At 47.0% G+C, this 26,405-nt stretch overlaps 1 protein-coding gene across 6 annotated transcripts in view; it reads right to left on the reverse strand.

The window, feature by feature from the left end:
- The window catches only part of TP53BP2 (tumor protein p53 binding protein 2), a 55,833-nt gene that overhangs the window by 23,991 nt on the left and 5,437 nt on the right, over window positions 1-26,405 (reverse strand). For 3 of the 6 annotated variants that reach the window (XM_072830111.1, XM_072830110.1, XM_072830115.1), the window contains exons 2-3: window positions 9,402-9,549; window positions 2,738-2,851 (exon numbers count right to left, since the gene is read on the reverse strand). In XM_072830111.1, coding sequence (XP_072686212.1) covers window positions 2,738-2,851; window positions 9,402-9,549 — 262 coding nt within the window. Of the gene's footprint in view, window positions 1-2,737; window positions 2,852-6,199; window positions 6,263-6,846; window positions 6,957-9,401; window positions 9,550-26,405 lie in introns of those variants that run through there. The other 3 variants (XM_072830112.1, XM_072830113.1, XM_072830114.1) reach the window with 3 other exon arrangements.

Raw genomic sequence — 26,405 nt, forward strand, 5'->3', positions numbered from 1 at the left:
TTGGAATGGTGAATAGTCAGGACCAGAAAATTATCACGTGCTGGCTGCTCCCACGAGAGTCACACAAGCCTGACACCAGAGGAGGGAAAACCGACAACAGGAGTGTACTTCTGATGGGTCATGCGTACCAACTGTTCGCAGGCTCCTGGGACTCTATTTAGCTACTTAGAGTACTAAAGTCAAGAACTTCCACTGGAAGGAACAAGTGAAAATTAAGTCAATCCATCCTTGTGCTCATTAATCATGCTTCTAACTCACACAGAATAGTAGTAACTAAAGACAGAACAAGAGGGGCTCTGCATATTTGGTTTACTGAGGGCATTTTATGGTAATTCACAAGTAGTACAAAGCACGTCCCCATTTATTTCAGTGAAAAATTTCTATTTTCTTAGCTTAGAAAAGTACTAACTGGAAAACACTATATTCTTTTTTGGCTAAAAAGAATTTTTCAAGTCAAAACATATAGCTCTCTCAGTATCACGTGCTGTATCATAAACAGAAAATAATCTTAATTTAAACTGATACATTTTTAGAAATTAACAGTGTCAAAACATTTTTAAATGTATGAAACTAAACTTCTCCTTGTAGTTCCCAGAGATCAGAAAACGCATTATCTCCCAAGAAGTTTTGAATCAAAATTTCTTCTGAATTAAATGTCTATGATACCTACTTAACAGACTCCCACGCCAATAAATAAAGGTCTGTCCTCAGCACCAGGTATGACACATACACCTAACTCGAAAGCATTTGCTTTATTTTTAAAATACTGTTCCATCCTCTGACAACACAGCTTGGGTAATCTGTCACAATATTTCTACAAGAAAAAAAAAATCCACCATTTAAGAATTTACCATTTAATTGCCTTCTTTGCTGCCTAAGAGAGAGGACTCAGCCAGTGGGAGCATATTCAGGACATAATTAGAAACAGCTCCCATCCTTGCTCGGGCCCAGGCCCTGGCTAAGGAGACAAGAGTGTGGCAGCCCTGTCCTCACCCGCAGTCCAGAAGTCTGCGCAGAAAGGCCCACTTGTGGAGCCAGCGAATTGCTGCCATATCCCAGTTCAAACACCGTGTGGCACTGGTGTTTGCCAAGATGGAAACAGCTCCTTCATCTTCAGCCTCTATTTCTCACCTTACAGACACACTGAGACAGCACTACTGAGAGGCTCTTTAATAATTTACCCACTATGTATATACCAGATACGCGAACTGTTAGGTGAACAGGTAAAATTCCTTCTTCCAAGAGGATGTGTGCAGTAACAGAAACAAAAAGACAAAATTGGCGAATGCAGATGCCAATTTAAAACTACAAGGGCAGCAGCTTAGGAAAGAAATAAGTGCTTATATAAAGCAAAATCACAGACACCAGTGCTGCTGAAAAGCACGTGGCCGGACTGGCTGAGAGGACTCAGCTGCACTCCTGGCCCCATCCTGGGCACATCAGACAGGTTAGGTCACCCGAGTGCTAGCACTTTTCACCCGCAGAGTGGAGGAGTCCACACTAAGTCACTCTAGGGCCCCCCTACACACACGCCACATTTAATAATCTCTAATTGCTGGGCACCATATGCATGTGCAGTAAAATTGAGATGTTAGAATACATGATAATTAACATCTATGACCTACATTCCTGCTCCCGAGAATAGGAGCCTGAGGTCACAAATCCTCAACCTCCCATTTTAAAAGTTCTCTCATTTTTAGAAATACCTAGTAATCCTGCTTAACAAGTGACTTCCCCTGGAACAGAGCTTCCCCACCATTCTGACTAGAAACAAGGCCACCAGGGTCCCCGAGATGACTGCACCCTCGGGGTCTGGCTCCTTTCAGTCCACCATTCCTCTTCCTCTTCTCCCTCTGTTCTACATCTACACAGAGCACCTGACTCCCATCCAAAGCCAGCCTCTCAGCCTCTAATTCTGGCTCGCTTCGTGGCCAAATGGAGCCCTCATCACCTAGAAGTCTCCCTCTGGAATCTTATATTCAGATATCTCCCTTTTGAACCCTAACTTCCTCTCACTACACCTGCTCCCAAGCCTGAGACTGTGGTCTCTGTCCCTGCCAACTATCTCCCCACAGCCCTCTCCTCCTCCCCTCCTCACAAGCTCATATGCTGTCCTGCCCACGGCCTCCTCTCCCCGTCCATGGACCCTTCTCTGAATCAGGCTAGCAAAACCCCAAGACTGGGTCAATCCAACCATCTTACAACCGTCCGGGATGCCAAGCCCAGCTGGAGGGAATGCCCCATGGTCTCACCTGCTCCCTAGCATCCTGACACCCTTACCAGAGGCTCACTTGTTCCCCACAATAGCTCACACTGGCCTCTACACCCTCCCACCTCAGAGAAAACAATCAGACAAGAAGCTCGTCCACCTGATTCCACAAAGCACACACGCCCACCATCATCCCCAGGCAGTTCTCTCTCCCTCTGCTTACAGATGAGGGCTCCGGGGCTGAGGGCACACCTTCTCAGGCACACATTCCCTCTCCCACATTTCAGCATTCTGCTCTAGAGACTCATTCCCACCTGCTTCTCTCGCCTCTTCAAACAAAACAAATCAAAGAAAACCACATCCTTTCCTCCCCAACAATCAGGTACTCAGAAGCTGGTCTGTCCTCAGGCTTCCACTTCCCTTTCTGTCCTGCACCCCTCACGTTACGTGGCTCCTGACCACCCCCAGCTCCTCCAACATGGGAGTCAAAGTCCACAGCTCTGTTAAGATTCACATAATGCTACCCACCCGTGTCCCTGCCAGGGGGCCGTTCATGACGAAGGAAGAAACGGACTTCATTCCTCTGACTTCCAAACCTCTGCAGAACATCAAACATCCGCTCATTATCAGCAACTGGACGTTCTAAAGGAAACAAACAGAAATACATGATTTGCAGGTACAAGAAGCATTTACTATCCATCCTTAATGCAAATTATGCCTGTAGGAAATACTATGCATCTTACATGATGTTTTCTCACTAAAAGAGCCCTTGAAATTGGTATATATATAAAACAGAATGCTACTCAGCCAACAGAAAGAATGAAATCTTGCCATTTGCAATGATGTAGATGGAACTAGAGGGTGTTATGTGAAGCAAAATAAAATAAGTCAAAGAGGGATCCCTGGGTGGCGCAGCGGTTTAGCGCCTGCCTTTGGCCCAGGGCGCGATCCTGGAGACCCGGGATCGAATCCCACATCGGGCTCCTGGTGCATGGAGCCTGCTTCTCCCTCTGCCTGTGTCTCTGCCTCTCTCTCTCTCTCTCTCTGTATGACTATCATAAATAAATAAAAATAAAAAAAAAATAAATAAAGTAATTTTCAAAAAAAAAAAATAAGTCAAAGATAATTATGTTATTTCACTCATATGTGGAATTGAAGCAAAACAGAGGGTCATATGGGAAAGAAAGGAAAAAAGAAAACAAGATGAGATCAGAGAGGGAGACAAACCATAAGAGACTCTTAATCACAGGAAACAAACTGAGGGTTGCTGGAGAGGAGTGGGGTGGGGGAACAGGGTCACTGGGTGATGGGCATAAAGGAGGGCACATGATGTGATGAGCACCGGGTGTTATATAAGACTGATCAATCACTGACCTCTACCTCTGAAACTATTAACACATTATATTTTAATTAAATTTAAATAAAATTTCAAAAAGGAAAAAGAAAAAGAAAAAAAAAGAAAGAAAGCATCACAAGTTTTCCACACACACAGCCAGTGTAGAGTCAATGGGCATTGGAAAGGAGAATGCATCTGGGCCGGATACCAGGAGCATGGGAGTGTAACTCAGTGCTCCCGACAGGCCACAGGCTTGCTTGAACTCAGGGAGTTTCAGAAGTCGCTGTAAACTATTAGGATGGACTCTGATGTCCCTTCCAACTCAAACATTCTAGGGTTCTTTAAATATAAATGAAAAATTAAAAATAACTTTCTAGATAAATAGCCCAGGGGTGCCTGGGTGGCTCAGTCGGTTGAGCAGACTCTTGATGTCAGCTCAGGATCATGAGTTCAAGCCCTCACATGGGGCTTACTTGGTGCAAAATCGGCTCAGGATTCTCTCTCCCTTAGCCCTTCCCCCGGCTCATGCACATGTGCTCTCTAAATAAATAAAATCTTTACATATAGTTTAGCTTTACTATCTATTAGACTATTTTTAAATTATAATTCTATAAACCATGTTAAAAAAAAATCCAAAGAAAAGGCTATTTACTACACTGAAAATATACTTGGCCCTTGAATAACATCGGCGTGATCCACCCAGGTCCACATATATAGGAGGTTTTTTTGATAAACACAGTCCTGAAATATATTTTCTTTTCCTTAAAAAAAATTTTTTTTTTAGATTCATTTCTTTTAAAAAGAGAGAGTGAGAGCGAGTGAGCAGGGATAGGCAGACAGAGAATCTCTAGTAGACCCCACTGAGCACAGAGCCTAATGCGGGGCATGATCTCTTGACCCTGAAATCACAACCTGAGCTGACATCAAGAGTTGGATGCCTAACTGACGGGCCATCCAGGTACCCTATGATTTTCTTAATAGCACTTTTTTCTCTCCAGCAAACTCAATTAAAGAACACAGTAAATAATACATAACACACAAAATATGTTAATCAACTGCTGACATGCTCAGCAAGGATTCTAGCCAACACCAGGCTGTAAGTGGTGAAGTTTGCGGGGGGAGGTGAGTCAAAAGTCCCATGTGGATTTGACTACATGAGGGGTTGGTGCCCTGAGCCCCAACATTGTTCAAAGGTCACCTGTATTTATTCAGCCTTCTTTCAGTGAAATTGTTAGTTGTCAAACTTCTCTAGAGACAAAAAGAAGGACACAGAATACTCTAAGAGATGGGCACTTCCAGAGAAACCATGTGTCTTAAGCTCCCCTCAAAATATCTTCAACCTTGGGGATGCCTGGCTCAGCAGTTTAGTGCCTGCCTTCAGCCCAGGGCATGGTCCCGGAGTCCCAGGATCAAGTCCCACATCAGGCTCCCTGAAGGGAGCCAGCTTCTCCCTCTGCCTGTGTCTCTGCCTCTCTCTCTCTCTTTCTCTCTCTGTGTCTCTCATGAATGAATAAATAAAATCTTTAAAAAATATATATATATCTTCAACCTCAAGGATCTGGATATAAAAACCAAACCTACTGTTCAAGGATACAACTGCTAAAATCAGAGATACTCCAGTGCTGTATGTGTAAGTTCTAATAGAATGCAGAAAGAGCCTAAGATAGGCAGTGCACCTGCCCATAATCAGAGCCACTATGCCAGCCCCTGCCATCACCAATAGGACAGAGACTAGAGCAGCCATGGTTGTGGACTGGCCATGAACTCAATCTGCTCAGCCACAACAAAGTACAGTTCTGCTTCCAGTCACAGCACAGTAACAGGTGTTATAGTAACAGAGGCAGCCCTCCTCTTCCCTAAACCAGAGAAATGCTAAGACCCCCAAAAGGAAATATCTCTAGCAGGTAAGCACCCCCCAAAAGAAGTCTGAGTGGACCTTCCACCTCCTGACCAAACATGCATGGGGTTGTGCAAGCACACAAACTCCTTTAAAAATCTGAGGTGATGGGCAGCCCCGGTGGCGTAGCGGTTTAGCGCCGCCTGCAGCCCGGGGTGTGATCCTGGAGACTCGGGATCGAGTACCACGTCGGGCTCCCTGCATGGAGCCTGCTTCTCCCTCTGCCTGTGTCTCTGCCTCTCTCTCCTCGCTCTCTCTGAATGAATGAATAAATAAATCTTTAAAAAAAAAAAAAAAATCTGAGGTGATGCCACACGTTCCAGGAGCGCAGAGGAGAAAGGCCAGGATGCAGCTACACGCACTGCAACACCCCTCACAGGCCCTGCAAGTCCCCTACAAACCCTGCCTGCTCCGAAGGCAGTGTAAGGGTTACAGAGATTTTCAGTTATAAAGCTAGGAACGATGGAGACAGGATTTTGATGCCCAAGACCTTGCTCCTAATCAGAGCATCATACAAACCAACCTCAAAAATCAATTATGGGACACCTGGGTGGCTCAGTGGTTGGGTGTCTGCTTTCAGTTCAGGGCATGATCCTGGAGACCTGGGATCGGGTCCCACATCAGGCTCCCTGCATGGAGCCTGCTTCTCCCCCTGCCTGTGTCTCTGCCTCTCTCTCTCTCTCTCTGTGTGTGTGTGTGTGTGTCTCTCATGATTAAATAAATAAAATCTTTTTTAAAAAATCAATTATGAATTCACCACAATCAATCAAAATCCCAGTAGGACTTTCCATGGAACCTTCAAGGTCATTCTAAAATTTATCTGTAAAAGAAAAAATACAAGGATAGCTCAGGTATTTTTTGAAAAAGCAGAATGATGAAATAAAACCACTTGTCTTACAAACACTTAACCTATCATCAAACTCTAGTAATCAGAACCATTTGGTTCTGCCATAAAGAAGAAGACAAAAGTAACAGACTAAAGCTTATAGAAGCACAATTTCACACAAGATCTAACGTGGCATACAGGGATGTTTCATGTTAGTAAGAAACCACTGTTAGGGATCCCTGGGTGGCGCAGCGCTTTGGCGCCTGCCTTTGGCCCAGGGCGCGATCCTGGAGACCCGAGATCGAATCCCACGTCGGGCTCCTGGTGCATGGAGCCTGCTTCTCCCTCTGCCTATATCTCTGCCTCTCTCTCTCTCTCTCTGTGACTATCATAAATAAATAAAAATTTAAAAAAATTAAAAAAAAAAAAAAAAGAAACCACTGTTAGTGACAGACCTCAGACAATTCACTATCCATTTGGGGACAATTCACTATCCATTCGGGAAACAACTATTGCTCCCTAACTCACCCGAGTCACAAAATTAATGGGGGAGAGAAGGAAAATTCTTTCAAACTTACAGCATTACATAACAGGAGAGTAGGTTTACAGCCTTGCAGCAAGGAAAGGATCCTTGTAAATCACACAAACAGGCCTGGGATCCAGAATAGTTGTTTTTGTTTTTAAATGCCTACAAATCAAGAGGCAAACACCAAGGGAAACATGAACAAAGACTACAGAGAAACAGATTTTTTAAAAATGGAAACTCAAGGGAGGCTGCTGGCTCAGTCGGAGGAGTATGAGACTCTTAAGCTCAGGTCGGGAGTCCCAGCCCCATTGTGGGTGTGGAGCTTCCTTAAAATGTAAACAAAACAAAACAAAAAACTTGTTTTAAGATTATTTATTTAAGACAGAGCAAGTGCACATGCATGAACAAAGGGAAGGGCAAAGGGAGAAGCAGACTCCACAATGAGCAGGGAGCCTGACAAGGGACTTGATCCCAGGACCCCAAGATTGTGACCTGGGCCGAAGGCACATGCTCAACCCACTGAGCCATCCAGGCGTCTCCTCACCCAAAAAAAAAAAAAAAAAAAATTTTTAATTAATAAAAATGGATACCCCAATGGACAATAAACAAATGAAAAAATGGGCAACCTTAGCAAAAATTAAAATATTATTGTATCAAGTGTTGACGTTAGATTCTTTCAGAAATAACTAGTAGGGGTGTGAGCAGACAGCCTTTGTGGAGGGCAATCTGGCACCATAAATTTTAAAGTGTTTGAACCTTTAAGCTATTTCATTTCGTGGTGTCTACTCCAGAGAAACAGCTGCATGGATCAAGAAGCTCCTAAAAGGACCTTTGCTGCAGCATGTATAAAAACAAGGAGTGTCAGGGCACCTGGGTGGTTCAGTCAGTTGTTTCTGACTCTGGGTTTCAGCTCAGGTCATAATCTTGGGGTCATGAGATCGAGCCCCACAGTTGTCCCTACACTTAGTGCAGAATCTGCTTTAGATTCTCTCCCTCCTGCTCTGCTCCCCCTGTTTTAAAACAACAAAATGTTTTAAAAATAAAATTAAAAACAAGAAAAAAAAATTAAAAACAAGAGTAGAATTAATGTAGGCATAAAAGTGGTTAGATCAATTACACTTTATGCATACTATGGAAAATTATGTGACTATTAAAAATAATGATATCAGGGCAGCCTGGGTGACTCAGTGGTTTGGCGCTGCCTTCAGCCCAGGGCCTGATCCTGGAGACCCGGGTTCGGGTCCTGTGTTGGATTCCCTGCGTGGAGCCTGCTTCTCTCTCTGCCTGTGTCTCTGCCTTTCTCTCTCTGGGTCTCTCCTGAATAAATAAATAAAATATTTTTAAAAAATTTTTAAAAATAATGATATCAGGGGCTTCGGTTAAGTGTCCGATTCTTGGTTTCAGCTCAGGTCATGATCTCAGGTGCATGTGTTTGGGGCTACGTGGATTCAAAAGGCAATAAATGAATAAACACACAAAACCAGAGGATTCAATCAGGGTGGCATCATGGCCACTGTAACAGAATGCTCCAGGAAAGTCTCTCCTGGAGGAGGTAACATTCCAGCTTAAGTCCAGGCGGCAAAACCTGGAGAGCAACATAGGCAGTGGGAAGAGCTAGTGCCAAGAGTCCAAAGGTGGGAAGGAGCTTTGTTTACTTAGGAACATCAGAAAAGCTGCAGACGAGGAGAATGGTACCCGATGACAACACAGACTTCACAATCCAAGATCAGAAGTCTGGATTTGATTCTAAGTAGAAAAGAAAGGCACAGAGAAGTGGAAGGTCAGACTATCACATTTTCATTTGAAAAGGATCATGTGGGTTTCTTTATGTGAATAGTCTAATCTAGCTCTTTTGTGAAGGGAAAAGAAGTAAACAATTCAGGGAGAGAGCACAAGACCTTCTAGAACACCCAACGGTAAGAAAGTCAGCCAAAGAGGAACAAGAGGCCTGGGCCTAGGCCTGGGAGGCAGGGAGCACTCAGCTGTGGGCAGGTATTACGAATGGTGTGGACCTAATTAACACAGTGTGCAACCATGCTGGAACGTTTGGCACCCCCAGAAGAGGAAAAGAAGCAGTGGGAGGTCACCCAGGCTGTAAAGGAACAAGGCAGAAATTATGGAAAATTACTCACACATCTACAAACTCCTAAAAGGCCAGAAAAAGACCAGGCTGTCCCATTTTAGAGCTCCAAAGGACTATAGTGAGGGATTGATTTCAAAGCTTAAAATAATGCCTATGATTTCAGCACTGCCATTTGCCACCATGGTAACTCGACACTGAATAGCTTTCCCTGAAAACCTACAAAAACTTGGAGGGCAAAGCAATCAGGATGCCTCAAATGTCTAATTCAGTCAAGCTGCAGCGTACAGAAAGTACTACTTCTTGAGCATTTTACGGGTATGCCCCAGAAGCTTCCACTGGTGTGCCACCTGCCTGTCTTTTGACCTTTCACACTGCGGGGTCCTCACTGTACTGTAGGAAAGGACAAGAGCAGAGAGGCTCCCTCTGTCACAGTGAAGCTATGCCCTGAGGACAAGCGCACTGCACGCTGTCACGTCCAAACGTCAGCAGTAATAAGCAGCAGCCTAAGAGCCCAGGTCCCATACCGGAGCCACACCACACTTCAGCTAGATGGCACTCGCTCTCGCCGGGCTCTTTGCACAGATCCACCACATCTCTGCACATCGTCTCAGGGGTCACTGGAACCTCGGTGAAGTGCTGCTCGCTGTCACTGAGGTACACGGTGAGAAACATCTGCCAACAGAGAGAGACAGCAGCTGTCAGTGTCCACACTGGCAGGTTTCACTCTTTACCCACCTGGGATTGTGTTTTACCCTACATTCACTCAACTCAGGGAATACCTCCTCCACGCAAGTCAACGTGTATCAGGATAAAATACAAACAATGTGGAAGAAATCCCGCTGTGGCCATCTATCCCATGAAAATAATTCTTCTAACAAAAAGAGAATGCAAAGGCTTTGGAACATCCACTCTGTGGACCAGCACATATTCTATAACGATGATTAATGGGCCACCAACACAGGAAAAAGCTGGGATTCTTAAGGCCATAAAACAGCAGAATGAGCAGAATTTGCAGGGCCCTCAGGACTACATAGGCCTGCCCACAGCCACGCACCTCCCCCTCCAGCTCGGACTTCCTCACCCACCCCACCCCCAAGGAGGGGGCAGAAAGCTGCATTACGCTCTTCTGTGCAAAAAGGCAGCACCTGGTTAGGGACAGTGACAGACACAGGTAAGCCCGTCAGGCCCAGTGCCACAGGGGTGCAGTCGGGTGAGAGGAGGAGCCATGCAGGGGAAGACACACCCCCAGGTAAGGACACTCAGCACCAGGCACCTTCCAGCTCGTCTTTCACCCCAACCACATTTTCTTAAGGTCATCGAGTCCTCCTTTCTTACAGCCAATGCTTGCTACTCACGTGAGCACATGCCATATAGAAAGTCACCCGGAACATGAGAACACATTGGAGTAACCCAGAAAAATTAACACTGTGGGTACTGTTGAAATGGTAAATTAACATGAAAAACTGTACAGCTTCCCAGGGTGAGCTGAGAAGTTTTCAAGCTAATTATACCCGGTTCTTCCCATCCTGACAAACCGTATTAATAAAGACATTCAGTTCCGGGCCTCAAACAGACAGGAAGGCAGCACTTTAAAACCACACAGAAATCCTAAAGCCTTGACAAAAATCACTTGGAAAAAAATAACAAAGATTCACTAAGCTCACAGAATCCCCTCTGCTGCTGCTCTGACAAAACACACAGCACATTTAACAGCAGAGCTACATCATTTACACTCTGGTATCACACAGTGCTTGTCTGGACTCCCCACCCACAACACTTTTGGTCAAGTTTAATGCTTCAAACACAGTGTTTTCACTGTAAACCACAGACATGAGATATTTGTCACATTACAGGAATATTTAACACAGTCTGTATGCTATGCACACAGGGTACAAGAGACAGGCCTGCTGCAGGGTCCAACACCTCCCTGTGCCCACAGCCCCCTCTGGAGAGCTCGTGCACATGGGGTCATTACCTTCCTTTATAAAGGAAGAAAAAGACTCACAGAAATGGCTACTAAAATGACAGGGTCAATTCTGCTCTTTTGATCCATTTTCTACTCTGCAGGCTGTTCCTTACAGCAGGAAAATATTAGGAAATGCTCTAGGTAACCATGGTAACCCAAACTTTAGTAGAGATCTGGTCTTTTACTTTCTGGAAATCAGTTTCATGGACTTAAAAATACAATCACAAATAAGCATAACAAGAGATGTGTTCTGAAAGCCCACAGCAACTTCTACCTTCCATGTGCAAGGATGCACTCAGGGTGACGGGCTGTGGGCACCGTCCTGAAGTCTTGTGGCACACCGGCAGGTGGGTGAGTGGGACACCACTCTGGACTCCCCCGGAAGGAGGTCTGGGCTCTGCCCTTGGCTCTGTGATTCATTAGTTAGACCTCCTTGGGGAAACCAAGTCACTTCTCCTGAGTCTCAGTCCTCATCTTCAAAGTAAGAGTCTTCCACTCCGAGACCTGACACTGACTTTGGGCCTCAGAGTCAAAGCCAACCTTTCTGCACGCTGCAGCCAGCCTTCAGGCACGGAGTGAGGGCCTGAACAAAGGCAGGGAGAAAGGATAGATTCTGTAAAAAAAAGACAGGATCTGGAGACAGAAGGGGGGAGGTAGTGTTCTGTGTGAGTGGCACAACTCAGGTGACACAGAGTAAACTGAGGAGTAAATGCAGGCTGCTCGGCATGTGGCTGTGTCAGGTGGGGTGAGAGCTGGGGAGGGAGGGGGAGCTGGTCTGGATTAGCAGACTCCTGCCCTGCCCACCAATACCTATCCCCATTACCTTTGGGGGCCTCCTCTCCTAATCCCCTCCCTCCCTGGGATCCTCACACGCAGCACACAGCAGGCAGGCCCAGCCCCTGGAGCCTATCCACCTGCCCTGCTCTGTCTGCAGCCAACTTGGCTACCCCTCTGGGCCCTGTAGTGTTTTGTTTTGTTTTGTTTTGTTTTAAAGATTTATTTATTTATTTATTCATGACAGACATAGAGAGAGAGAGGCAGAGACACAGGCAGAGGGAGAAGCAGGCTCCATGCATGGAGCCCGATGCGGGACTCGATCCCGGGACTCCAGGATAGCACCCTGGGCCAAAGGTAGGCACTAAACCACTGCGCCACCCAGGGATCCCTGGGCCCTGTAGTTCTGCACTCATATGCTACGTTCTCAGTGAGGCCTTCCTGGCCATCCTTCCCCAAATCCCAATGCCACGTGTGCACAAGCTCACACTTCCCTGCTTTGTGCTCTCCTTGGCACAGCCGCTCACATACCATGCTGTATGTTTAGTTAACTTGTTTTTATCCTGCCTTCCCTTCTAGAACGTACACTCCACACAGGCTGGTGGACTGTCCCTTCAGTGCTGTATCCTCAGCACTGTGACCTCCACGGCCTGGCAGGCAGCAAGCACGCAGTACTTGTTCATGAACAAGCGACTCCTGCAGCTGGTCCTGCATCTGACAGGCTCACCTCAGACTTACTTTCAGGGCAAGTCTCCCTGTGTGCGTGGATACATGCATCAGAGCCTGCGGCCCATGCAACCGCCAGAACTCTGATGGAAAAGAGAGGCTGCGTCCTCGTGGTTCTTGAGCTCACACCAGCCAGCCTGCTCTACTTCAACACTCTTTTCACTCATTCAGTACTTACAGGCCATCTGCTCCACGGACCAAGGCCCAATGTGGAAATAACCTTTAATAAAAAGCTAATACAGCCCAAGGCACAAAATTCAAAACGGAGGGGACCATGTGGAAAGGGACGCAGCACTGTGGTCTGCAGAAGCCCACCACTGGGAGCACAGGGCAGGGAGGGGAGGGTGCAGAGTACCTCTGGGAGGGGGGCAGCAAAAGGTGCTCAGCACATCAGTCCTCCCATCCACATGCAGATGCAGGGACATTCTGGAGGGCTCCTGGGCAGCCATGTAAGCAGAATGAGACACCAGCCTGGCTGAGGAGACAGTATGTATAGAGGCCCTGGGGAGGGTCCAGTTTGCTCTATCTGTGGGAGAACAGGGTCGGAGTAGAGGCAGCAAGGGAAAAGGATTAGAGGGGATTAATGAGGCCACGGGTCCTCAAACTGGGGCATGGACAGAGAGCTGTTAACCTCAGACCTCTGGGCTCCACCCTCACTTTCTGATTGAGTAGATCCGGGAAGGGGGCCGAGACTGCATTTCTAATAAGCTCCCATGTGATGTGGATGCCACTGGTCTGGAAACCACTATTCAAAGGCCAAGGCAAAGAATCTGGATTTTAATCAAAGAGCCCACTGGAGGCAAATTGTTAAGAGACTGAGACACAAGTGGTTGCCAGGGGCTGGGGGAGTGACTGCTAACACATGAGGGGCTTCGTGTGCAGCAATGGAAACATGCTGGCATTACTGTGATGGTTGTATAGCCCTGTGGAAAGTCTAAAACCACTGAACTGCACACTTCAGAATGGTAGTGTGTGAGTCATATCTCATGGTCCTTGGAGGATTCCAATCAGGGCAGTGAAGTGATGTCATCTCAAACACTCTGGCTGCTGCATGAGCAGATCCAGGGGATGGGCATGCAAGCCCAGTGCAGGGGAAATGTGGCACCCAAGCTGGAGGACAGCCCAGACTGCAAGTGACAGCAAAGGTGGTGACAACGGCTAGGTATAGATTTATTTTGAAGGCAGAGCCAGAGACACACTTGGTGGGCATCAGGTGGATGTGAAAGCAGAGAGACTGGTGTGAACCTGGATCTGCTGCCTCGGCACCTGGGTGAGTGACACAGAGGTAAGAAGGGGGCCAGCTGGGGCAGCTGTCTCCCAGATACCAGAACAGACTCGAGGAGGCTGCTCACTGCACACGGCTGGCGGCTGGTGAAAATACAACAGGAGAACGGAGGCCCATGGGCCCAAAGCTGGGCAAGATCAGCAAGGGTCAGCAGATGCAGAACAGAGCTGAGGGCTGTACTGGAGCTGGCTGCACAACGTCCAGGGGCCCTGAGAACACAGACTCAGCAAAGGACTGAGAGAGGCCATCCACAAGAAAACAGAAACTCAATCCAAGGCGTGCAACAGGCCCTAGAAACAAAGTAGATAGTGTCTCTATAAAATCCAGTTAACTTAGGGTCTTGAAAAGATGCCTGTGGGCAGTCCCGGTGGCTTTGCGGTTTAGTGCCGCCTTCCACCCAGGGCGTGATCCTGGAGACCCGGGATGGAGTCCCACGTCAGGCTCCCTGCATGGAGCCTGCTTCTCCCTCTGCCTGTGTCTCTGCCTCTCTCTCTCTCTGTCTCTGTGTGTGTGTGTGTGTCTCTAATAAATAAATTTTTTTAAAAATCTTAAAAAAAAAAAAATAAAGAAAAGATGCCTGAGAACCAACCCCTAGCCCCACAAGTGGCACTTGGAGGCTGCCAGACCAGACCAGAGACCCCGAGGGGAGGGCGCAGGCCCAGCAAAGCAAAGCCTCCCAAGATGGTCTGCCTTAACACTGCGCAGAGGAAGCTGAGAGAGTCCCAGACAGAAGGAGCCTGAGCCAAAGGGGTATGGTTTCTATTCTAGCAGAGGGGTCTTCCTGGGGTGTGTAAAGGCCAGAGACCAGCCCAAAAGAGATGAGAGTGGTGGTGGCAATAATGACCATGACTCGTTCTCTAAACTACTGTCTGCTGCCCAGTGTCCTGGGCTCTGCCAAGACAGCCCACAAGCCGTCTGCACCAGGCCAACCCGCCAGTCCCACCCTCACCTCTGTCCTTTGTTCCAGAGATTATTCTACTTTATATATCACAAAGACAATTTGTCAAGTTTGATGGATTTCTTAGCTGGCCACCACAGCACAGTGGCAACAACTTGGCCAGAAAGGGTGGCCTGAAGCCAGTCGAGGACACTTTACACTAAGTGACCACAGAGGGCCCTCTCCCCATATGCCACCTCCAGGTGGACGAGAACCACCCCTGGTCCCAGCGGCCACAACTGGCCACAATTATTTGTAACTGCTGCTTCTCTCTCCTAGAAAATGATGAGTAAAACAAAGAAAAGGCATCCCAACTCTGAAATAAACTTTTAAACTCATTTCATCCACTTTTAAATGTATACACATAAGTATATCCCCAAGTTATAAAGGTTAAATATCACTTACACTAATATATCACTTATAATTTAAAATCTTTTAAGTTATAATCTGGCCACAATTATGGGCTTTACTGTGATAATTTATACCTACTTAAAATTTTATAGAGGAAGTGAATCAGGGATTTTCTCAATAAATATCAATGCTCTTCTTACTTAAAAGAGTAGCAAAAAAAAAAAATGAGAAAGAGGATCAAAAGAGAGGGCTGGCTAAATTAATCATATTAACCCAAGAAAAAGCAGGTGCACACATTCTTCATGTGGCCACGTTACTTTTATCTTTTTTCACAAATTTGCTGTGCTCCAAAAGGGTGAAAAAAATTCTTCAAGATGTAATTTAATTCCCTAAAGAAATGAAATAAAAGGTGAAGTTGTATTTGGTTTAAGTTTTATTATCATGTTGAAAAATCCGCCTTAAAAAAATACTTGAGTTGACTCTATCAAATAAGTCCCACAGAGAACAATTTTGGCCTGTAACTCATGAATTTTTAAAGATAGAAAATAAAATTGTCAAATCTAGAAGTTTCTAGCATCTGATACCAAAACATTTTAGAAGGATAAAGCACAAATTTTCAAAAACGTGTGGGTTATGCAGTGTGTTGTTACAAGACAGTTTACCACCCCTTTTCTACAAATGGGACGATGGAACATAAATGTGTATACACACGAGCAATCCAAGCATAGAAAAAAGCCTGGAACTATATTCACCAAACTAACAGTAGTTATGCCTTGGTGAGAAGATTATAACTTCCTAGGAGCTCAGTTACGCTTACATTTTCTAGAATGATTACGCATGACGTGTATAATAAAATTGTTATTTGGATGAAACCAGTGGCTGAAATCAGTAAGATGAACACAAGATGCCACTTTACTCCACACACCACCACTTCCCAGGGCCTTGCTGCTGTGATGTGTACGGCAAGTATGTGTTCCATCGTGCTTTTCTTGGGCCACCACGCTGCCTCAACTTTAGTCAGGGGCCACGAGAAACAAGCAATCAAGAAACAGATCTTAAGGGTGCCTGGGTCTGCCTTGGCCTCAGATCATGATCTCAGGGTCCCAGGATCAAGCCCCACATCAGGCTCCCTGCTCAGCGGGGAGTCTGCTTCTTCCTCTCTCTCTCTGCCTCTCCCCCTGTTAGTGTTCTCTCTGTCAAATAAAAAAAAATCTTTAAGAAAAAAGAAAAAAAAGGAACAGACCTAGAAGTTCACTATATCAGAACAGAGTATCATTTGGCCATAAAAAAGAATGCAGGGCAGCCCCGGTGGCTCAGCGGTTTAGCACTGCCTTCGGCCCAGGGCTGTTCCTGGAGACCCAGGATCGAGTCGCCTGTCAGGCTCCCTGCATGGAGCCTGCTTCTCCCTCTGCCTGTGTCTCTGCCTCCCGCCCCCGCCCCCCGCCCCGTGTATCTCATAAATAAATAAATAAAATCTTAAAAAAAAAAAAAAAAAAGAATGCAGCATGGAGACATGCTACAACGTGGATGAACCATGAAAGCATTACCCTGAGTGACGGAAGCCGGACACAAACAGGACAAGTCCCGAACACTCAAGGGCACAGAGACAAAAAGCACAGTAATGGTTGCTAAAGGCGGTGGGGGGTGGGGTGTTGCTGCTTGAGAGTATGGGGCTTCCTGTCAGGGTGATGGAAACTTCTAGAATTGGTCCTGATGGTTACATAACCCTATGAAGTCACAAAAAACTACTGTACCACACACTTCACAGGGTGAATTTCACGGAACGTGAATTCTAGCACTATTTAAAAGGCCTACTGCCTTCTTTCTGTGTAAGATACAAAAATCTCTTGAGGGAGATGAAATGTGTTTGTAGAAAATGAGATAATTTACTACCAAAGCACTGAATGAGACTGAAGGTAAAATGGAAGATCAGAAATGAAAGAAATACACATGATCAGAGACAGGCTGAGGTTTTGGGACAAAGACACAAATTCATGGAAAGCATGAGAATAAGAAAACTCCAGTAACCTATTTCCAAATATGTCATCTGTTCCTGCCACCTGCCACATATATCTGAAAACACCATATTCTCAAGAACCCAGAGATGACTTCATCGGCTCCCTGGCCCACAAGGAAGCACACAATATGGGACTTCCCAGGGAGGCTGTCATGAGAGTCCTGCCTGTTCTCACGGACTCAAGCTCCAAGCTTGTTCCTGGGAACCTTCAAGGTGAGTTACCTGCATCACAGATGTGCCTGGGCTCCACAAGGACCAAGAACTGAGGGGGTATCTGAAAGCACACACCTCAGCGGGGCGGCCCTCTGGCCCTCCTGCCTTCTTGCCCTCCATAGGACTGAGACTGGAGCAGCCCCTCCCAGGGGCAGAGAGAGGCAACATGCTAACTCCTTGCCAACTCGTCAATCAGGAACTTCATTTTTGTAAGAATGAGCCACAAGGAGAAGAGATCCCTCGATAAACAATAAACTCTAAAGTATACTTCAGAGCATGGGAATAACAGGCAGGTCACCAGAAATAAACTGCAAAACCTGGGGGGGGGGGGGGATTCATTGTTTTAACTAAAGTGTAACAATGAGGTGCCTACTTACAGCAATTAAATTAGTAATTTGATTAAAGATTCAACAGAGGGGCACCTTGGTGGCTTAGTAGTTGAGCATCTGCCTTCGGCTCAGGTTGTGATCCCAGGGTCTTTGGATGAGTACAGCATGGGGCTCCCCGCAGGAGGCCTGCTTTTCCCTCTGACTATCTGTGTCTCTCACGAATAAATAAAATCTTTAAAAAATTAAAAAATAAAAATAAAAGATCCAACAGAAATGAGACCATAGAACAGTGCTTCACCTGACATGATGATGACACTATATACATTGCTAAAATCTGCTTGGAAAGTAAAATGTGTTTTACACAGAATTATGTTTACCTCATGACCTTACTTCTGGGAATTTAAACTAAAGAAATAACTGAAATGAAGAAAAACTCTAAATGCTGTAAGATTTTCACAACTGTGTTAGATCTACGAAGGGTAATGTAGAAAACTAAACATCTAGCAACACAGAAAAGTAAGTTTAAAAACTGATGCTGGAAGGGTTACGACCCCGCTGCCAACTACTACAAGTACGGTGTCCGGAAAGTGGTTAAGATCAAGCCACAAAGCAGAATTATGTGAAGCTGTAGATTATAACCATTTAAAACACACATACAAAGGAACTGGCTTGCACAGTTCCTTGCACATACAGGAGAGCAGGTACAGATACCACTTTAAAATGTTCTCAATGTTAATAGATTTTTATGATAATTTCAGCATAAAAGTAACTGTGATAAAAGAATGTGGAAATACTCCACCAAACGTGGTGGCTGTGACGATTATTTGCATGGACTTCTCAAGTGCTTGATCAAAGAGGAAAGGCTCCTGGCCCGGCACTGCCCACCATCCTGGCATTCTGCAATGACTCACGCCCGTCAGGGCCTAGGAAGACTTGCCCTTCCAAAATTTCAAAGTCACAGGCTATCTTCATTAAAAACAATGGGTCGCAGATTTATTTTTAAGAGCTCCGTTTTAGAGGACATGTATTCACTGTGACTATATGTTATGCTATTAACGTAAGAATGACTCATTTTCCAAGAGGCATTATCTCAGATTAAAATTTGGAAGACTCTTCCAAGAGGAAACACACACACACACACACAAACCGAAAACTGGTCAGGGCAGTTATAAGAAATTTACTTTGTGTCAGAGGCTACAGTTTATTCCTTTAATTTAAAAAATCACGTAAAGTTCCACAGAAAGAGAAAGGAATCAAGGTCTCATTACACAGAGGAAACAAGGCTCTGTGTTAACAGCTCTGGAGTTTCTGACTCCTAAAACTTAAATCCCCTGGGTTTACCTAGGAGAAAAAAAGAATACGAAAGGGGGAAATAATGTCCTTCAGAAGAAAAGGAACAATCCATAAAAAGGAGGACACAAATCTTCCCCAAGCCTGACAACTCACAGGGACTCAGCGTAAGGACAGCCAGCTAGCAACAAGGCTGGTGGGGAGATCAGGGAGGAGTCAGCCCCATTTGGGGTTTGACACACCCCTGTGCAGGGAGAAATGCAAACCACCACTTTCCTTTTACACTGTGCTGCACCCTGCCCACAGCCAAGGCCCAGGGTGGCCTTCTGGAAGAGAAGCCCTTCAGGGCAAACATCTCCCCTAACACAATCAGACAGAACAGGGACTGAATGAACAAACAGGAGGCATCAGCCAAAGCTTTGTCAGCCCAGCCATGACTGCGGAGAACAGAAGGGCTAGAAATGACATGCAGGTCATCCCCACCTTCCAGGATCTCCTGCCACGCCTCCTCACAGGTGGGCTTCCCTGTGAACCAGGCTGCCAGCCTGAAAGCCCAGTGTTCCGCCCAGATCTCCACATCCACTTGTGTGGGGAGCCTCCCTCGGGGTGCAGGACTGGCATCTCCCAGTCCTGGCCCTCAGAGACCAGCACAGCTTTGTTTGGGCTATCAGGGCACCACTGCTTCCAGGCTGCCTTGACTCCTGCCCAGAATTTACTCTCAAGGCCACTGGGCTGCTGCTCATCAATCCTTCATAGAAGACCATGAGTTACATCAACCAGCACTCCATTAAGGGTCAGTGATGTTTAAGCCCACTTGAACATTAACTGCACTGCTTTTTATTACAGCATATTTTAAAATCAGTCCATCAGCTTCCATTGGCCACATTTGAGTTAGTTAAAGCAACATCATAAAATCATAATCAATGGGTATTTTTTCACTCTTTTGGCCACTCCAGCATGTGAACAAAGTTAGAAATCAACAACATGGGAAGTTTCAACAGTGATCTGGACAGCAAGAGAAGTCCATCAAACAGGGAGATTGCCAACCACTCAGTGTCATCCAGAGAACAGTCATCTTCCAAGATAACCCCCATTCCAGAAAAAAATAATACAGCAAATAGGAAACAGCTACTTTGAGAGAAACATACTCTGCATACGGAGAAATCATGCTCTCTCAGAAAGCTGCACACTGCTCCCAGACGTCTATTACATCCCCGCTTCGTGCCTGCAAGCCTACAGCATTGCTGCCTCTGAGACTCACGGGGCTGGTGTCCTCCCAACGTCCATCCCTCTGAAGAAGCTCCTGGTTCTGTCCCCTTTCAGCCCCAACTGCTTGTTGGCCTGGACATCTTTCCCACCTGCACCCACTAGCATTTCCTAAGCACCAACTAAGCCAGCCCAGGCATGGCTGGGACAGGCAGGGACAGGAAGGCCCGCAGCCCCCCCAGAGAGGCATCTGCACAGAGAGGCATCTGCATGGAGGCCCAAGGGGCCTCCTGGAACCCCTGGGAGGAGACATCCCATAAGAAGGCTCAGCAGACACAAACAGAAAGAAGGGGCAGTGCTAATAAGCTCACTCACCAGGGCCCCGAAGGTCAAGAGCAAGTAGGCTTTCTAATACAAAAGGTCACTAGAGGGGTTCCCAGACTGTGGTCCCCAGACCAAGGACATGGGCATTAGCCAGGGACCTGTCACAGCAGAAAGCGTTGGCCACGGGGTCCCCCTCCCAGCAGACCTCCTGAATCAGAAGCCGTTGGGGTGGGCCCCACAACTCCATCACAGCTTGAGGAGCACCAGCTTGGAGGGTTTTGAGCAGGGATGGGACACAGAGCTCACTTTCAGAGCTATCTCACTAACAAGTGACCACCAAGCATAGTGGCCTGTCCAGCACACATAAACCATCGCAGCACCAGGAGCTAACATGGTAACAGTATTGAAACATTCACGGACACTCATATTTATCTTTGCAGAATTTGAATTTCAGAGAACTTGGTTTACATGATCTGTTGCATGGTCGTGGGCTCAAATCACCAAATGAGAAACCTAAAAAGCCATACTTTTCTTCACACATCTCCTGGGTTAGCTCACTTGTTGGTACACCCTGTCGCTTTAGTGTCCAAGTCATCCCTATGCTTCTAGAATAACTGAAAGACCCTCAAACTGCCGTCAGCACCTCCTCCACCCATACACATATACACACACACCCCTCCAGCCACAAGAAAATTTTCTCTTTGCTTCTCCAACGTCCACTCACACACAGTTGTTTATACCTGTCTTATCTACTTCACTGGTCTACAAATTCCTTTAGGACAGAGATTCTGACCCTTAAAGGCTTCCTCCACCCCCCATGCTATCTCAGATCTCACACACAGCAAGTCCACAACACGTGCTCACGGAGTTGCACGGATGCTGTGGGGCAGACACGCAGAGCTCCATGGCAGCCTGGAGAGTCAGCAGAGCAGAGCATGAGCAAGAGTGAGCTCCTCCACAAACGTGTGGTAGAACTTCAAAGTGAGCTTTCCCAAAGCAGACAATGGCTCAAAGGAGGAAAAAAGGCATTCTGCTTATTTTATTTTATTACGATTTTATTTATTTATTCAAAAGAGATAGAGAGGCAGAGACACAGGCAGAGGCAGAAGCAGGCTCCATGCAAGAAAAGCCTGACATGGGACTCGATCCAGGGTCTCCAGGATCACGCCCCCGGCCAAAGGCAGGCGCTAAACCGCTGAGCCACCCAGGGATTCCCTTTCTGCTTATTTTAGAGTAACTTAAGAAATCTGTCCTCTCCTTTTCAACTATGCCTTAGGCCTGAAATAGATCTCAAATTCCAAATATATGCTACAGAGCAACTTGCATGAGGCCACTCTGCTTTCAATATCTGTCGTACACAAACACCAAATACACTAAGAGGACTAAAAACTATATTTAACTAGGTCACCACCCATCCAGACCCCGCTGTTCTCTACCGCTGGCGCTGGTGCTTCGTGTGTGCAGGATGATTTCACAGAAAGGCACTTTTCATCTGATTTCTCGCTTTTCTTCACTAAGCACACTATTTCTCAGAGCTACCCATGATGCCATGAGGACAACCAGTCCAGGGTTTCCAGTTCTCCCTTTTCTGTCTCATACACCAATGAAGTGTTCCTCCACCCTCAAAGGTTTCAGCTCTGTGAACTCTCTAAAGAAGCTCAAAAGCTAATCACAATATAGGTGGGTGAGAACCGCCCCCACACCAAGAAGACCAAACAAAAGAACATTCAGGGGCTCCTGGGTGGCTCAATCAGGAAAGCGTCTGCCTTCTGCTCAGGCTTCTCCCTCTCCCCCTGCTCACGGGCGCTCTCTCTCTCTCTCTCTCTAATACATAAAATCTCTAAAAAAAAAAAAAAAAAAAAAAAGGAACACTCAAACACTCATTCACTCAAACAATATTAAGTCCCCACTGTGTGTCAAAGAGTGCGCCAAGCACTAGAAACCCTCAAGGGAAGGGCATGTGCCTGGCCTCCAGGAGCTCCAGGGGGCTGTGAACACCTGGCCACACCTCAGAGGCTCTGCAGGAAGAGGAACATCACGTGTGGGGCCCAGGGGCGTGAGAGCACAGGCGTGGCATCATAACCACAGTCCTCCAGCTGCTGAAATGTGACAGTGGGGGCAAGACTGGACACATAAACATGGACAGGTCAATTCTCAACCCAAGCTGCAGTGTGCACACCTGATGTCTCTCTCTCAAACACAGGGTCACAGCGCAATCAGATGGCACAGAGCTCGCTGTGGACGGAAGCGTGTGATGGGCTAAACTTGCCATGAGCACCAGAACACAAGTGCCTAGCCCGCCACCAGCCCTAATGCAGATCCCCCCCAGGGGCACTGACGAGGCAGGAGGCGCATCTCCTGGAAGGGAGACGCAATGCCAACGGCAGGCCAGAGACTGTAGTGGGAGCGGATGCTGACTTGTTTGGTGTTTTGCATCTTTCCATCACGTCTCCTGTGAGGCTCAGGACTCTGGAATGGAAGCATGTGGTTGGCAAAGAAGGGCTGAAACCCACCAGGCTAGCCATCAGACCCTTTTCACCTGACTAGGGAGCTCATCCCGCACTCCTGGAGTATTCTGGAGAGGGAAGACCATTTCAGGAAAAACTCCGGGTAACCAGTATGTAGAATGGACCAAAGGGGCAGAGAATAGAGCAGAAAGATAAATAAGGAGAGGACGGCAGGAGCCGGGCCAGGAGGCGGCGGGAGCATCGGGGCCAGAGCGGGGCTGGGATACAAGGATGGCATGGGATGGCAGGGACATGCAAGACCCAAAGGAAAGGGGGCCAACCCCCACCTCTCCAGCGGCTTGCAGCAACAAGCAAAACCTGCCAGGGAAGACCTTTCTACCTTTAAAATAAAGTCTTATCCAAAATAGCCCCCTTTTTCTAGAAATCAGCAAATTACCAAAATGACCCACCTATCACAAACTAGCTAGCAACTGTGGTTCAGAAAAACAGTCAGGAGGCCCTCTGTAGACCTGAATTTCCTAGATGGCTGGCTTCTATGCATCTGTTGATAAGAGGAAGCTATCCCTGATTTAAAAGACAATTGGTAAAGGGACTTGTAGGTGAACCTAGCAAAGCTGCCAAGGCGGTCCAGTCACCTGGTCCAAAGTACAGTTGCTGTAAAACATTTTTAAGGTCAGGGCTTCCTTCAAAAACCGGATTTGCCCTACTCAGAACCCCAGTGAATGACCACTCCTCTGGAGCTCTTCAGAACTCCCTAATTCTATAAAGTCTGGTTTCTCTCTAATCCCTTAGGAAGAAGCTTGCGGGTACAGGAGCAGTCTTCCCTCACTCCTGCCTCGTCTTATTCTCAACCCTGGGAGGTACTCCTGCTGCTTCTCTCACCCTGGGTTTCTCAGTGGCACGGCGGCGGCGTGTCATTAGAGCAGACAAACTGTGTCCATCGAGTCTGTGAAAGTCAGTAAAGGGAAAGGTCACTAAGGTGGATTCTGGGTGCAGAAGGGGAGGCTGAAAGAGGCAGCCCCATGACTCAGGGTCAGTGTCAAACCCAAGAGAAGAACCCTCAATCAGGAAGAATCCTGAACTCCAGGCCCCAATGGGAAAGATGGGCGCTACAACTCCCGCAAGAAGTGAGCACCCCTGCAGCTCAGCCAGTGACAAGTCACCATCACCCTCAACTCTGCCTTTTCTCCAGCGGCCTTTGCTTCAGAACAATCCCTCCCAGCCTCCTCTCCTCTTTGCCCATAAAACAATGTTCTTCTCCTTCATTGGCTGGACTTGTCCATGGTCTTGACGCAGCTCGCAGGTCCCAAACTGCCATTCTCTGCTATTCCCAATAAACCCAGTTTTGCAGGTAAAGTGACTGCTTTATTTAAGATAACAAGTTCACCACCAGTTCACACTATCGGCTGGGCCCTTGGGGTGATAAGGTATGGCTTTTGCTCCCTTTACACTGCTGTCTGTGGACCTTCCTCCTAAGGCCCTGAGACGCATTCCCACTCCCCGCCTCTCCTGCTGATCCCCTCTGGCTCCTGCACAACTGGCTCTCCTAGGTCTTTAGAATTGATGAGTTGCAGGCCCTGCTGTCACTCCCCCAGGGCTACCGCATCCCCACCAGTGCTCCCGCTATACACGGAATGCCAGTGCTCTGGGGCTGCACTGTTTCCTCCTGCCTATGCCCCCAGCTCAGACTCTGTCCACGTGACGCACAGGACCAGCTCCTCCTGTGCTGAACTCCAACTCCAGGTCTCAGCTGAACTGGCACTTCCCTGGCCCCCAATCTAAAGCAGACATCCCAGCCAACTGATCCTACTGGAATCCCACTCTCACCCCCTTCTTTCCTATTCTCCATGTCCCCCACCCCTCCCCATTCCACTCCATGGAAGGTAAGCCCCCTGGCCACAGTCTTCTCCTCTCCTGGTTCCATGTCACTTAGAACAGTGCCCGAGACACAGCACACAGTTTCAAAGTCTCTGCTAAACTGATGTTGGCCCAAACAGCCATCCAAATACAATCAACAGGTTAAAGAGGACGAATGATTTATGGTGATCTCATCCAAAATCAGTTTCTGGGGGCGTCTGGGTGGCTCAGCTGGTTAAGCAGCTGCCTTCAGCTCAGGTCATGGTCTCAGGATCCTGGGATCAATCAAGCACAGGTCAGGTCACTACTGTACCACTCATGCCTCTGGAACCAGCTGAAGATCAAAGATTGGGGACAGCACCCAGACCCCTGCAGACGTGACTTAAGTCTTCCCATCCTTCTGTTCTCCCTACACACCCATTCACTTAGATCCTTTCTTCCAGCATCGTGGCCTTTCCAGCCCTGTTTAAGAACACCCTCCAGAGAAGAGGATTTCACACGCTTCCTACAAATGGTAGCCATCCCACCTCTTCTCTCCTCCTGCCAATGCCAGGGAGGGGCTGAGATCTCCACCGAGCGTTCAAGGCACACAGACAACAAGCACTAAGTATTTTTCCATTGCACTGGGCAAGGTGGTCTCCTCCGAGTCATTCGACACTCATCTTCTCACCCAGTTTGGGTTTAAATACAGAAAAATGTCTTTTCCTTTCCTGACTTAAGCAATTGTAGTTATGTCCTAAAGAGCACTGCTTGAAGTTCTCATTCACCAAAAGAACACCATGGCCAAGAGCATACAGAAAGAGCCTGATATAGGCACTGCTGCCTCAGAGAGTGTTTGTCTGCAGGCAGACCTGGTTCATATCTCATTTTGGCTGAGTGACCAGGAGCAAATTCCTAAAACCTTTTGAGCTTCAAATTCCTCATCTATGGAACAAGGATGAGAAGACTGGCTTCACAAGGTCATGGGGAAATTGGATGGGATTGGGGGGCACAGGTGGGGTCTCAGGAGGAACTCCTGCGCCCTCCCCCGGGAGAGAACCCAGAGCACAGGGCTTTTGAGCCCACAGCTGTTTGCACAGAAGTGTTCCCCTCCACTGTGCAAGGTCAGTCCACTGTGCAGTCCCTCTTCCATTACTAGCACTAGCGCCTTAAACTGGAGTTCTAGACCCATTTACTCATTATGGCTTCCTACTACTTTTCTAACCTTGTGTCTTAGAGGCTTTTACTGTAGTGTTTGAAATGTAAATACAGTAGTACTGAGCTAGGGCAACCTGGGTGGCTCAGCAGTTTGGCACCACCTTCGGCCCGGGGTGTGATCCTGGAGTCCCCGGATCGAGTCCTGCGTCAGGCTCCCTGCATGGGGCCTGCTTCTCCCTCTGCCTGTGTCTCTGCCTCTCTCTCTGTCTCCTCTCTCATGAATAAATAAATAAAATCTTTAGGAAAAAAAAAAAAGTAGTACTGAGCTAAAAATGTATTTCTAAAGAAACAACTAAAGTAGGCATGTAAGAAGTAAAAGTTCAGCCCTGGTGGCTCAGCAGTTTAGAGCCTACCTTCGGCCTGGGACCTGATCCTGGGGACCCGTGATTGAGTCCCACATCGGGCTCCCTACATGGAGCCTGCTTCTCCCTCTGCCTGTGTCTCTGCCTCTCTCTGTGTGTTTCTCATGAATAAATAAATAAAATCCTTTAAAAATAAAGTTAAAAAATAAAAAAAAATAAAAGTTCAGTATTTACTGGCCAAATGAATATTTTCAATGAAAACTTAGTTCTCTTATCATCTCAATAC

Source organism: Canis lupus, chromosome 6 (assembly GCF_048164855.1).
Source record: "Canis lupus baileyi chromosome 6, mCanLup2.hap1, whole genome shotgun sequence".
Taxonomy (NCBI): Eukaryota; Metazoa; Chordata; class Mammalia; order Carnivora; family Canidae; genus Canis; species Canis lupus.